The 13,697-nt window shown below is 44.0% G+C and overlaps 1 protein-coding gene across 1 annotated transcript in view; it reads left to right on the plus strand.

The window, feature by feature from the left end:
- The window catches only part of LOC146210348 (neprilysin-1-like), a 597,280-nt gene that overhangs the window by 90,553 nt on the left and 493,030 nt on the right, over positions 1-13,697 (plus strand). The window contains exon 2 of the mRNA XM_084575627.1: positions 8,103-8,237. Within this exon, the coding sequence (XP_084431753.1) occupies positions 8,103-8,237 (135 nt within the window). The remainder of the gene's footprint in view (positions 1-8,102; positions 8,238-13,697) is intronic.

Below are 13,697 nucleotides of genomic sequence, written 5' to 3' on the forward strand. Positions count from 1 at the left end.
TATCAGTCGCCAACCACTGGGGGCGCCGTAAACTAGCGGCCACACCTATTCGCCTACATCTGTCCGGAAACTCACTTCAGGAAAGTTCAACAGTAAAAATATTGGTTTTAACGATTCATGAGTCAGAAACTGGAACTTCATGGATGTCTCAGGCTTAAAAACAGGCGTTACAGACTCTGGGTCTGATCAGACGTATTGGTCTAAAAACGGATGGCGCTCGCTCAGATGTTGCAAGACAGCTGGTGCGGGCAGTTGTGCAACCGCGCTTTGTTTATCAAGCCCAATTCCAGCATTTGACAAGGGCACAATGGGATCGCCTTGAAGCTATAAACCGAGAGGCAATAAGGGTCATCATCTGCCTCGCTCGCATCCCACTAATCGTGGCACTCCAAGAAAACGCGCAGCTAAACACAATAGATGAACTGGTGCAGCAACGACGTCATGCACGCAGGCTTAAGGGCACCCCCTCTCCCGCAACGTGCCCTCTGAGGGCTTATGCTTCATCACATTCACTTCTACCACCGCCACTGCCAGTTCTTCCTCCTTGACGTTTTGTACAGCTAAGCAATAACAAGCCCACTGATTTACGACGGCCTTGAACGCAGGAAACGGCATCGTCACTTCGCGAGCGAATTATGGAACAAGACGCCTGCTTGCCATAAGGATCCATTATAATTTACCTCGACGCGAGATTCATGCCTGCGAAGTGACCACTGCAGTTTACTGCCCTAGTAAGTCTTCACTGAAGAGGACATCAAACTTTCAATTACCGGAACCTCCATCTTCTTTTTGTGCGGAACTGCTTGCAGTGCAAGAGGCGATTCGCTCTGTGACCGTCATTCTCATGCCTCCCACGGTCCGTATTACCATACGCACTGATGCCCTCTAGGTGACAGAGCTACACAGACGCGTTAGTGGTAGCACAGAAATCTGCCAAAACATACACAGTCTAGCAGCACGATTACCACAGCCAATTCGTATGGAATGGACTCCGCGTGACAGTTTAAGTGCTCAAAGCCAGGCGGATTCTGCTACCCGCCTTCACCCTCAATCTCGACATCGCCGAACCTCATAAAATTGGACAATACTACCCTGCTTTTGACAAGAAATGAACACCTCCGACGCCGTACACGTGCTCTGAGGAGGATTAGAGTTGGGGTGGCCCTAACACCGGCAGTGGTCAGAAAGTGGCCTCAATTTCGACATTGGTATCCACAACCTGAGTGCTGCGTCTGTAAATCCAGAAACACAGAAGCTGACATCCATCACTTGCTGTGGGAATGTCCAGCGCTGAAGACAACGCGGATCTGGCATTTGGTGGCAGCTGGCCTCTCCCCCCATAATCGGCAGTCATATGCGGCTTGGACGCAGGGACGATATCGTCGTTCACTCCTGAACTTCATTGCATCAGCCAACCTTTATTCATTTATTTGACCCCACCCTTCATCATTCATAGCATTTTTTATGCCCTGAGGTAATAAACATCGCAAAAAAAGCCTTGCCAGTAGTGCAGTGCGCGACAAGGTTAACACCTTCCGTATTATTTAGGTCTCTTGCGTGCTCCCTGAGCCGGTCGTTGATGCAACGCTTTGTTTGCCCGATGTACGATCTACGACACGTCAGGGGAATTTCGTACACTACGCCGGTGGCGCGTTCCGCAAAGCGGTTCTCATGCCTGTTTTTACCCGCGGGCTTTGTTATCACCGGTGAAGCGTCGGGCCAATTGGCCAAGCTTTCCAGGGGCTGACCAACGGCACCTTGTGCCGGTTTGCCATCTCCTTGAGGCCATAGGAGATTTCGTGCACATATGGCATCACTTCAGGCCTAACTTTAGCCTGCGGAGGGATTATTGCCTCCTTACCAGCTCCAGAATTCAACTTCATTAAGAGCGTTTCTGAAACAGACAACAACCCACCCAAGGGAAACAGTAGCCTCAAACCTTGCTAACTGATACCTACCTGAAGCTGTCTTGTATATCATGTACACATGATTTTCGGAGCACAGACTCTAAGCAGTATTTAGCGATCCCTCTCAAGAATATTTGAACAGGCTGACGTATATGGTAATAGCTTTTTTTGTGCTCTAAGTGAGTACGCCCAGCAAACGGTTGATTCAGCTCCCGATTTATTCCAGCCTGCAGTTCTTGGATTTAGGAATTAGGTTCACAAATAATCACGTTTGCTAGACGTACTCGCTCTATCAAAATGCATAATCAGCAATGGTTAAAGTAAAAGCACATTATACGGTACAGACGGGCGAACTTCAATGCCAAGGTAGGTAGAAAGCAAGCTGGAGACCACGCAGTGGGTAACAATGGCACTGGATTAAAAAATAGCAGCGGGGAGTTAATAGTTGATGCAATAACTTACGAATCATGATTACCTTTTTCAGCAAATGGAAGAACCTTAAGTGGACATAGAAAAGCCCTAACAAGGAGACTCAAAATTAAATTGACTTCGTACTGTGTTCTAACCCCAGCATTATGCAGGATGTAGAGGTAATCGAAAAGGTGCAAGGCAGTGACCACAGGGTGGTAAGGTCTCGACTTTATATCGATTTGAAGAGGGAGCGGAACAGAAAAGTGAGGAGGAAGTCCAGCAACACCTTAGCGGTAAGGAAAACGTAGAAGTATCCAGGCTCTCGCTCAGTGCTAACCGAGGAAGCCGACCTTAGCCTCAGTTCAGTTTAGTCGTTCAGTCGTGTCCGACTCTTCGTGACCCTATGGACCATGTCACGCCACGCTTTCCGGTCTCTCACCATCTTCCTAACATCACATAACTTCATCTGCAGTGCCTCGAGGATGCCATCTAACCAACGCGTTCGCTGCCTACCCCTTCTCCGGCGACCCTCAACCTTTCCCAACATCAAATATTTCTTCAGCGACTCCTCTCTTCTCATCAGATGACCAAAGTAGCTGAGCTTTAACTTTAAAATTTGACCCTCCAATGAGCAGTCAGGGTTTATGGTCGACAATATCGACTGATTTGATCTTCTGGCAGTCCAAGGAACTCTCAAGAGTCTTCGCCAGCACCACAATTCAAACGCGTCAATTCTTCGGCGGTCAGCCTTTTTCACAGTCCAACTCTCGCATCCATACATCACAACTGGAAAGACCATAGCACGAGTTATACGGATCTTGGTTGGCAGACTAACGTCCCTGCTCTTTACTAGGCGGTCAAGGCTAACCATTGCTCTCTTTCCCAGAAGCAGGCGTCTCCTAATTTCATGGCTGCAGTCTCCTTCCGAGGTAATCTTGGAGCCCAAGAAGAGAAAATCTGTCGCAGCTTCCACTTCTTGTCCCTTGATGCTCCAGCACTTGATAGGGCAAGACGCCATGATCTTTGTCTTTTTAATGTTCAATTTAAGCCCAAACTTCTCACTTTCTTCTTGTACGCGCATCAGAAGTCTCTTGAGTTCCGCTTCACTTTCCGCCATTAAAGTGGTATCATCCGCATATCTAAGGTTGTTGATACGTTTTCCAGCAATCTTCACTCCAGCTGAAGACTCGTCCAGACCGGCTTTCCTCATGATGCACTCAGCATATAGGTTAAATATGCAGGGCGACAGTATGCAGCCTTGCCTCACTCCTTTCTCGATCGGAAACCAATCAGTAAGACCATGCCCAGTTCTGACTGTGGCCTCTTGCCCTTCATACAGTTTCCTGAGGAGACAGATGAGATGAATTGGAACTCCCATCTCTTGGAGAGCTTGCCACAATCTGCTGTGATCTACGCAGTCGAATGCTTTCGCATAATCAATAAAGCAGACATAGATGGGTTTCTGGAACTCTCTTGCTTTTTCCATGATCCAGCGAAGGTTGGCAATCTGGTCTCTAGTTCCTCTGCCCTTGCGAAACCCAGCTTGCACGTCCGGAAGCTCCCAATCCACATACTGCTGCAGCCTACCTTGGAGGATTTTCAACATCACCTTGCTAGCATGCGAAATAAGCGCGATCGTGCGGTAGTTGGAACAATCTTTGGCACCTTAGCCTAGAAGCAATGAAAAACAATTTCAGAGATATCGTTACTGTAGAAGTAGGCAGTAGGATTTGTACAGAGGATACCGATAAACTGCCTATGGAAACGAAAGATTTGATTAAAAAATGCCAAAGTATGAAAACCTGCAAGCCAACAGACCTCATAGAACTGGCAGAGATATCAAAGCTAATAGATAGGCGCTAGGTTGCCGACATAAAGAAGTATAACACGGAAAAAATTGAGCATGCTCTAAAGAATGGTAGTAGCCTGGAAGTGGTAGAGGAAATTAGGCATAGGCAAACACCAGATGGATGCACTGAGGGGCAAGAAGGTCAGTGTCATTAGTGACATAGAGAAGATCATGGTAGCCGAGAAGTTCTAAGCGGACCTCTAAGTATCCATAGCAGTCAGGCTAATAAAGAAATTTGCTGCTGAAGAGAAATCAGACGTTGCACCAGTTACGAAGGAGAAGGTTAAGAAAGCCTTATTTGCGATCATAAGGAGAAAGCAGCTTGTGAGGATCAAGTCTGTACAGATTTAATGAAGGACGCAGGGGATATCGTGCTAGAAAAACGGGCCACCCTCTATACGCAATGCCTGATGACATCTAAAGTACCGGAATCATGAAAGAACGCTAACAGTAACTTAATTGATAAGAAAGAGGACGCTAAGCGTTTAAAAACTTACAGACCACTCAGCTTACTGTCTGTTACGTATAAGGTATTTACCAAGGTAATCGATAATAGGATCAGGAAAACAGACTTTAATCAACCAAATGATCAAGCAGGAGTTCGCCGAGCTCTACCATCATTCGTATCCGCACTATAAACCTGGTACTCAGAATTTAACCATCCCCTATACATAGCAATTATTGACTACGGGAAATCGTTTGACTCGGTCGAAACCTCAGCGGTCATGCAGGGAGTGCGATAGCAGGGTGTAGTTGAGGCATTTGTGAAATTAGAGGAAGATATCTTTAGTGGCTTCACTGCAACCATATTTCTGCATGAAGAAAGTGATTAATTGATATCAAGAAGAGTTTTAGGCAAGGTGACACGATCTCCGTAGTGCTATTTACAGCTCTCTTAGAGAGTGTAATAAAAGGCATGGGCTGGGAGCAGTTAGCCATCAGGATAATGGAAAATATCTCAGTAATCGTCGATTCTCTGACGACATTGCCCTGTAAAGGAACTCAGAAGACCAACAGCAACTGATGGTAAATGATCTATACAGGGAAAGCAGAACGTTAGGGCTAAAGATTAATATGCAGAAGACTAAGAATCGCATATCCTGATCGCGAAAGAGAAACAACTAGGAGAATAAGATTGCTATGGAGCAGATTGGAAGGTACTCAAAGATTGTGACTAGCAGCTTACCGGTATCACTCAGGAGGAAAGTGTATAACAGTTGCATTCTACGGGTACTGGCCTATGGGGCTGAAACATGGAGGTTAATGAAAAGAGTTCTACTTAAGTTGAGGACGACGCAGAGGGCCATGGAACGGAAAATGGCAGGTATAACATTAAGGGATAGGAAGTGTGCAGAGTGAGTCAGAGGAATAACTCAAGTTACTCACATTCTAGTCGAAATTAAGAAGAAATGGGCCTGGGCAGGACATGTAATTCGAAGATAGTATAACCGATGGTCTCTAAAAGTAATCAATTGGATTCCAAATGGAGGTAAACTTAGCAGGGGGCGGTAGAAATTTAGGTCGGTGGATGAGATTAAGAGATTTGCAGTGGTCATGCGGATGCAGCCAGCACCGGACCGGCTTAATCGGAGGAAAATTGGAGGCCTCCGCCGTGAAGTGGGTATAGCCCGGCTGATGATGAAGATCAGTATTATGCTTTGTTTAGAAGGACTCGAAATACTTTAGGAAAATTTGTTGAGAACTGAAATTTATGCTAACATTTTCGAGGAATATGCATATGCTATGCAATGTTTAGGTATTGTGTAACTACACATTTGCATTCCATAGTTGGTACGCAGATTCTCTTCTGGATACGGGCCTTTTGCTACTTGTTTAATGTTTCATGAGTATATATTTCAAAATATTTTAAATATATATTTCAAAATATTTCATGAATCATTGTTGCCTGTTTCATTACCCCCTGACTGGCTCATGGCCAGAGTTGTACCTATTCACAAAAACGGAGACCCCTCATTGATGGAGAACTACCGCCCAATCTCGTTAACTTCCAATTCCTGCAAACTCATCGAGTATGTAATAGCAAATCATATAACGGAGATTCTAAATTCAAATTCAGCTCTTAGTTCATGCCAGCATCGCTTCAGAAATAAATTTTCAACTGTCACGCAATTAATTACAGCCATTCACACCTTTAGCGAAATACTGGATAAATCCTGACAAGTTGACGTCATATACCTCGATTTCAGCAAGGCTTTCGATAAGGTTCAGCATAATAAACTAATTCTGAAGTTTAATACAATTGGAGTGCCAGCACAACTCATCAACTGGATTTCTGCTTACTTAAAACAGAGAACACAGTATGTGGAGATTGACGGATTCTGTTCCCTCCCACTTGATGTTACCTCCGGTGTTCCGCAAGGGAGTGTGTTGGGTTCTTTATTGTTTTTGATTTATATAAATAATTTGGTCTCTTTTATTGATGAACATGTTGAAATTAATCTTTTTGCTGATGATTGTATGCTATTTAAAGAAATTCGCTCTGGTTCAGATCAAACTCTGCTTAATACAGCTTTAAATGATGTTGCGTGCTGATGTAACCAATGGGGAATGTCACCGAACCTTGAGAAAACTGTATTTATGAGTATTACGAGAAAGAAGATGCCTCTGGACTTTGTCTACACCCTTAAAAATATACATGTGACTAAAGTAAATAAATACAAGTATTTAGGCGTAATAATTAACGACCAGCTAACATGGAGTGATCACATTTCCCATATAACTTCATCTGCAATGAAAAATCTGGGTTTCTTAAGACACAAGTTGAAAGGTGCACCAAGTAACGTAAAAAAATTAGCTTATGAATCTATTATTCGGCCAAAACTCGAGTACGCTGCCGTGGTGTGGGACCCTAGCTCACACGAAAAAAGACATCGCGCGGGTAGAAAAAGTTCAAAGGCGGGCCGTACGCTTCATCTATAGCAAATATCTAAATTCTGATTCTCCATCTTTCCTTATGGAAACGAACAAAATAAAACGGCTCTGTACCCCACGAAAGATAGCAAGGTTAGAATTTTTACACTCCTTAATTCATGGGAAGCTCGGAATATCGGCAACACTTTATGTCACACCATCCCTCACTCGAAAAACAAGACACACAATTATAGCTTAACTCCCCATTTCGCCAGAACCAACATTCACAAATTATCCTTTTTTCCAGGAACTATCGAGGACTGGAATGTGCTGTCTGGGGAGGTTTTCACTTGTGAAAAATTCAGGGAAGCCATTGTCAATGTTTTTGGCCACTGAGAGAGTTTTTGTCCGGTTGTTTGCAATGTTTTTGACCTCTGAGAGAGTTATTGTCGTTTTTCGTTTTTTTTTTTTTGATAGCGACATAATCAAAATGGCCATCTGTACCAATTCATGCTTCCAGGTTATTTGTAGAAGTGTATCTGTGCATGACACGCAAAAATTTCTCCTTTTCTTTGTTATTTCTTAACACTGATTTTGCCCATCCTGCTTGAACCAAAGAGGTCTGCAGCATCATGTAAATAAATAAATAAATAAATTATTGTTTTTATTTTTCTCCTATTATTGCACACCTACTCATAAGCATGCAGTCCTAAATTACTACATTACTACAAGACCACACAACGCAGATATAGAGCCTCACTTTACTAAGTCGCACCAACCTGTCTGTATGCCTTCGTGCAGAGTGCTACACTCCTGATTAAGAAGGGAGTAGATTACAGTCGCACTCTCCCATCTCAGAAGGTTAGTCCAAGTTGCATCGCCTGCCAAGGTCGCCAGGTTATTAGATCTTATGACGTCACAGAAGCCGATGACCAATCTGTGAATGGGCATTCCGCCTGGCAAATACCACCTTCCGGAGTCATAACAGCATTTCAATCAGCTTTCATTTTCTAAACAACGGGGCTTTGACACTGTCGATCTTCTCAAATTAGCATTTTCTTCAGGGCCGCACTTCTCCTGGACCAGCAGTACGGAGAGGACTTTATCGGCCAAGCTGCGGCGCTGTACAGGAGCTGCCTGGCAACCATTCGAGGAGAGCAGGATCTCACGGGCACACTGAGAGCATTCCTCCAAGCAAGGTAGGCGTATCCCGCTATATTGAGCAGTCTCAGAATTTCATGCGATAACGATAACATACACACACATTTGGGGAGAACATGCTAGGCCCAAAGGGTCATCCACCCAAGGCGCCGGCCGCCAGGAGCCATCTGTGTACAATACTGGCAGCCGCGGAACAACCTCAGGAGAAAAAAAAAAAAAAACAAACAGGTGGGGAACCGTGTTTATTGCAGATGGTGAAAAAATTTTTTGCCGTTCTCACTAAAAGATGGGAGCGCCAAGCGTGAAGGAGGTTTTTGGGAGAAGTGGTCAACTATCAATGGTCAATTGAACATTGTAAAAACAAAAAAAAACAGGTGGGGTACCGTGTTTGCTTCAGATGGTGAAAAAATCTTTTTGCCATTTTCACTAAAAGATGGGAGCGCCAAGCGTGAAGGAGGTTTTTGCGAGAAGTGGTCAACTATCAATGGTTAATTGAATTTGAACATTTTTTCTTTTTCTCTGCTGTACCTGTTATCCTCCCCACCCTTGCTCCGACCCGCGGCCCAACAGGATGAAAAGACAAAAAAAAACACACACACACACAACCGAGTGTACATTGCTGGTTAGAAGAACCTGACTGCGGCGAGTAAAGTTCGAGCCTGCTTAGAGCGATAAGCAACTCGCGACGAGAGATGAATCTCAAAGAAAGAAAAGAAGAAAAAAAAATATGGGGGGCAGTAGAATGGTGAAATACTTTGAGGTTTTTGCTAAAAGATGTGAGCACCAAGCATGAAGAAGGTTTTTAGGAGAAGTCGAATATGGAGGGTATCAAAGAAGCGGAAAAAAAAAAGAGGGGAGTGGGGGGACGAAAACAACCCGAGGAAAACTGTGAAGGGATAATGATTGATATATGAGCTTAGCATTAAACTTGCAGGGCTTGTATAGAAGACATTGCCCCAATGTTTTCATTTATCCCAGTATTAATTGTCCTAAACTTATAAATAAAGTAGGACTCACGCTGCTCCCGTTCCCGAGTATTATTGAATCCCCCCTGAAGAAATGTTAGTTTCAATGAGTCGAATGAGTGCTGTTTCTGGTTGATATGTTTTGAAAAAGGAAGGTTGGGCAGAGAGAGCGGACATGAGCACGGTGATTATTAAATCGCATTCGTAGTGGGGTAGCTGTCTGGCCAATATACTGCATGCGGCATATACCGCATTCTAGGAGATATATTACGTTTGAGGCATCGCAATCAAAGTCACCATCTATTGTCCACTTAAAATTTGACGCTGTGCTTGTTGCGCAGCTTGATGTCTGCATGTCCTGCACACCTGGCATCTACTCTTTCCGCAAAGCCGGCACCCCAACCGCGGGTTATTACCTATTTTTGAGTGGACTAGGATGTTGCGGATGTTTTTCGGTCGTCTGTAGACAACCTGGGGAGGAGTCGTGAAAATATTGGAGAGACGTTCGCTCTGTTCTAGAATGTTGAAATGTTTCTTTAGGATTTTGTTCACGTTGGGGGGGTTACTCATGTAGGTGAGTACCAGGCTTGTTCGACGGTCTATGTTTTCCTTTCGTGGACCTCCCTCCAGTATTTCATCTCGGTCGAGTTCATATGCCTTTTTTATGGCGTCATCAACAATATCTGGCGGGTATCATTGTTCAGTCAGGACTTCCCGCATACGTTTTGCGTTTCGTGCGAAGTCCTGATCTTGGGAACAAATTCTTTTGAATCGATGAGCCTGAGAATATGGAATGCTTGTTTTTGAGTAATGAGGATGACAGCTTTGAAAATGTAAGTATTGCTGCCGGTCCGTGGGTTTTCTGTATACGCTTGTGGTGAGCGAACCTTCATAAACCACAATATCAACGCCCAGAAAGTTATTTTTGTTTCGGGAATATGTGTGCGTGAAGGATTTGCTAGGATGGTGGAGATTCAATGAAATGTAGGAGTGACTGTTCTGTGTCAGTCCAAATTAAGAAAATATCATCCAAGCAGCGTTTGTATAGGGTGGGCTTAATAGGGGAATTCAAATTCAAGGCTATGCATGAAACATAAGCAGGGGCCATTTTTCTACCCATTAATTTGTAAGTAGTGTTCATTGTCGAATTGAAAGTTGTTGTATTCTAGTTTCGTCAATACCTCTAGGACTTCTGGATCCTTCCTTCCTATTCTGATTATAGGCCTCAATCAGAGCTTTGATTCCGTCGGAATGCGGGATATTTGTATATAGGGAGACTACATCTAAGGCTACAAGGAAGGCCCCCTTAGGAAGATTTGGGAGTTGCAATTTGACGTTTTCTAACAATATTCTCACGACTTAGTTTGGTAAGCTTATTAATAGCATCCTTAATGATGGGAGCCTGATAGGGTTGGAGGATGGAATCCGTCCAAGTTTTAGGGACGTGTCAATCACAGCTTGGCACATTTATGACCTCATCTTTAACTGCCTGCGACACGATACCATATAGAAATCACCTGTTCTCGCCGCACACTTTCACCCGGTCCCCCGAGGAGCACCACACCCGAGTAGCTTCCAGCTACTCGGAGGGTTTACATAGCCACCATAAAGAGGCTTCGTTACTCGGCACCTTCCCCACGATCGCAGAATCGCACCGACGAACGGAGCGGGCTAGAATGAATGACCTTCGAGTACACAGCGGCTTCAAACTAGAGAGATGTCGCCAGGCCACACATTGAGGACCTTAACATCACAACGAAATCGCCGCAACACGAGACGCCTTCTCGAAACGAGCCCCGAGAGCCTATTGACTGAAATGCATCGGCGGGTACCTTCGGCTGAGGACGGCCACTCGGATGCACCCAGGTCAGATGACGCTGTGGCTCAGCCCAGATGGTGAAACAGGATTGACGGGACGGCCAGACGTGTCCACCTCCCCCTCAGCAGAGGCCACGTACTCTCACAAAAAAATTTTTAATTCTAATAAAAAAAATTTATAAATTAATTAGACATTAGCTCCACATAAAGTCCCTCAAAATTTATCTCAAAGCAAATGTCCCTAAGGACCTCTCGATATTTCATAACCCTTCCATGCTTGATCTCTCGAATACACATAGACAAGCATGGAATGCAGAGCTGCATAGCTCGTCATTAAAACTGCTTCAAATAACTATTAGACACTGTGAAGAAATGCTGGCATCGCTGAAACACGAGAAGTGTGCGCGGGAGGGTATGACACTTTCCGTGTCTGAGTCCGAGGAACTTAAAGTCTTCGAATCTAAAAAAATAGCTGAGATCTGGGCCATTAAATTTCATAAATTTTCACGAGATAACATCCTCTCCGAGGCAATATACCACTCTGCCGCACCAAAGTCCAAAAACCAAAAAGTCACACTCGGGGACACCAAAGAGCGCTCCAACATTCACCTTACCCCCCCTAATCAAGGATTAGACACCGCTAAACACAAAGATAACATAATTAACCTCTCTAAAACATCACTGACCGAGGACGAGGTATCGGTTCTATCCCGAGGTCTAAAATGTTGTCCAATGAATACGAACTACTAAAGAACCTGAATAATTTCTCTAACTCTGATTACAAAAATATTTCTTTGATAAAGAAAGGCCCGCTAGCTCACTTCCACCCGCTTAAGAACAATGGGCACCCTTACCCGGAAGAGATAAACATATTGACACATATATAAAGGATGTAGAACAACATATAATTCATGCTTTCGCAAAACAGCCGGCCGGATCCCCAAACCTCTCAAAAAACGAACGTGATGCTTTAGATGCTTTGAAGAAACGAAGTGATATCACTATCAAGCCCGCAGACAAAGGAGGGGCATAGCAATTTTGGATACAGAAAAATACATACAGAAAGGAAACCGCCAACTTATTAATACCAAATTTTACAACTCCTTCTTTGCAGACCACACCACAAAACATCAAAATACTATAACCACCACTCTGAACTAACTAACCCAGGAAGGAGAAATAACACCTCGAATAAACAAGGCACTTACAGTAGCCAACCCGTCTCCAGGCCGGTTCCACATGCTCCCAAAGTCATAAAGAAAACAACCCAGGGAGACCAATACTTTCCGGCATCGGCACGCTCACGGAACCCATCTCCGCTTGCATAGACTCACTAATTAAACACATACCCTCACTTACCCGTCCTACATATGCGATAGTAGCCACTTTCTCGAAGAGTTAACGAAATTAAAAGTTCCCGAAGGCGCGCTACTTATAACCCTATATATGGTTTCTCGCTACACTAATATTCCACACGATGATGGCATGCAGGTCCTAGTTACAGCCTACGAAAAATACAACAGCAAAGATTCCCTAACCCGAGGGCAATCATGACACTCACCATGCAAGTTAGTATTGGAATTAAACTCATTAAAATTTAATAATAACTAATACTTCGAAACGGGCGGCACGGACATGGGAACTAAAATGGCACCAAATTAAGCGAATATATTTATGCCTCATATCGAGTCAAATTTCCTTTCCTCAAATCCGTTTAAACCGGCCTTTTACAAGCGATTCCTTGGCGACATATTCATGATATGGACAGACACAGAAAAGAACCTCAACCAGTTTATTGTAACGCCCATCCAACTATATCTTTCACCAAATAAACGTTTTGCGCCTCACGATCCAAGTAGAAGGGGGCACGCTAATCACTAGCGTCTACAAAAACCCACTGACAGAAAACAATACCTTCATTTTAAAAGATGCCATCCACGACACTGCAAAACATCTATCCCCTACTACCAAGCCCCTAGATTTAAGCGCATCTGTTCACGCCCTGAGGACTTTGAGGAAAAAGCCAAACGCCTACGTACAGTTAAGAGCCAACACTATCCAGCTCCCATCATTAACGACGCTATTGGTAAGGTTACCAAACTAAGTCATGAGAATATTGTTAGAAAACGTCAAATTGCACCTCCCGATCCTCACCCCTCGAACCTGATTCTAACTTTCACAAATAACGCCCCTAACATCAATAAAATTTTGAACAAGCACTTTAATATTATTGAGCAGAGTGGGCGACTCTCCAAAATTTTCCCAAATACTTCACGGCTAACCAACAGACGGCAAAAAATATACGAAATTACGTAGTTCACACTAAAGTAAACAAACCACCTCCCGCAGGTTGCCTACCTTGTGGTGAAAGTCGTTGCCAGTTGTGCAAACACATGCAGACAACAAAAAAGACTAACAACGCACATTCAGCTTTCAAGCATGACATTAAAAAAAACCTGTACTGCGAATCTGGCAACGTTGTATACCTACTGGAATGTTGCCAAAGTCAGATGCAATACATAGGTCAAACCCACACTCCCTTCAGAATCAGATTCAATAACCACCGCGCACGCACCAAGTCACTACCTAACCTTCCCCTATCCAAACACACTAATCAAACAGGCCATGAATTCGAAAAACTGAAAGTTACTACTACAAAGCAACTTCAGAACTAATCGTGAGAGTGCGCAACGTGAGTCGTATTTTATTCATAAA

Source organism: Amblyomma maculatum, chromosome 1, assembly GCF_055883805.1.
Source record: "Amblyomma maculatum isolate TAMU_Amacu chromosome 1, ASM5588380v1, whole genome shotgun sequence".
Classification (NCBI taxonomy): Eukaryota; Metazoa; Arthropoda; class Arachnida; order Ixodida; family Ixodidae; genus Amblyomma; species Amblyomma maculatum.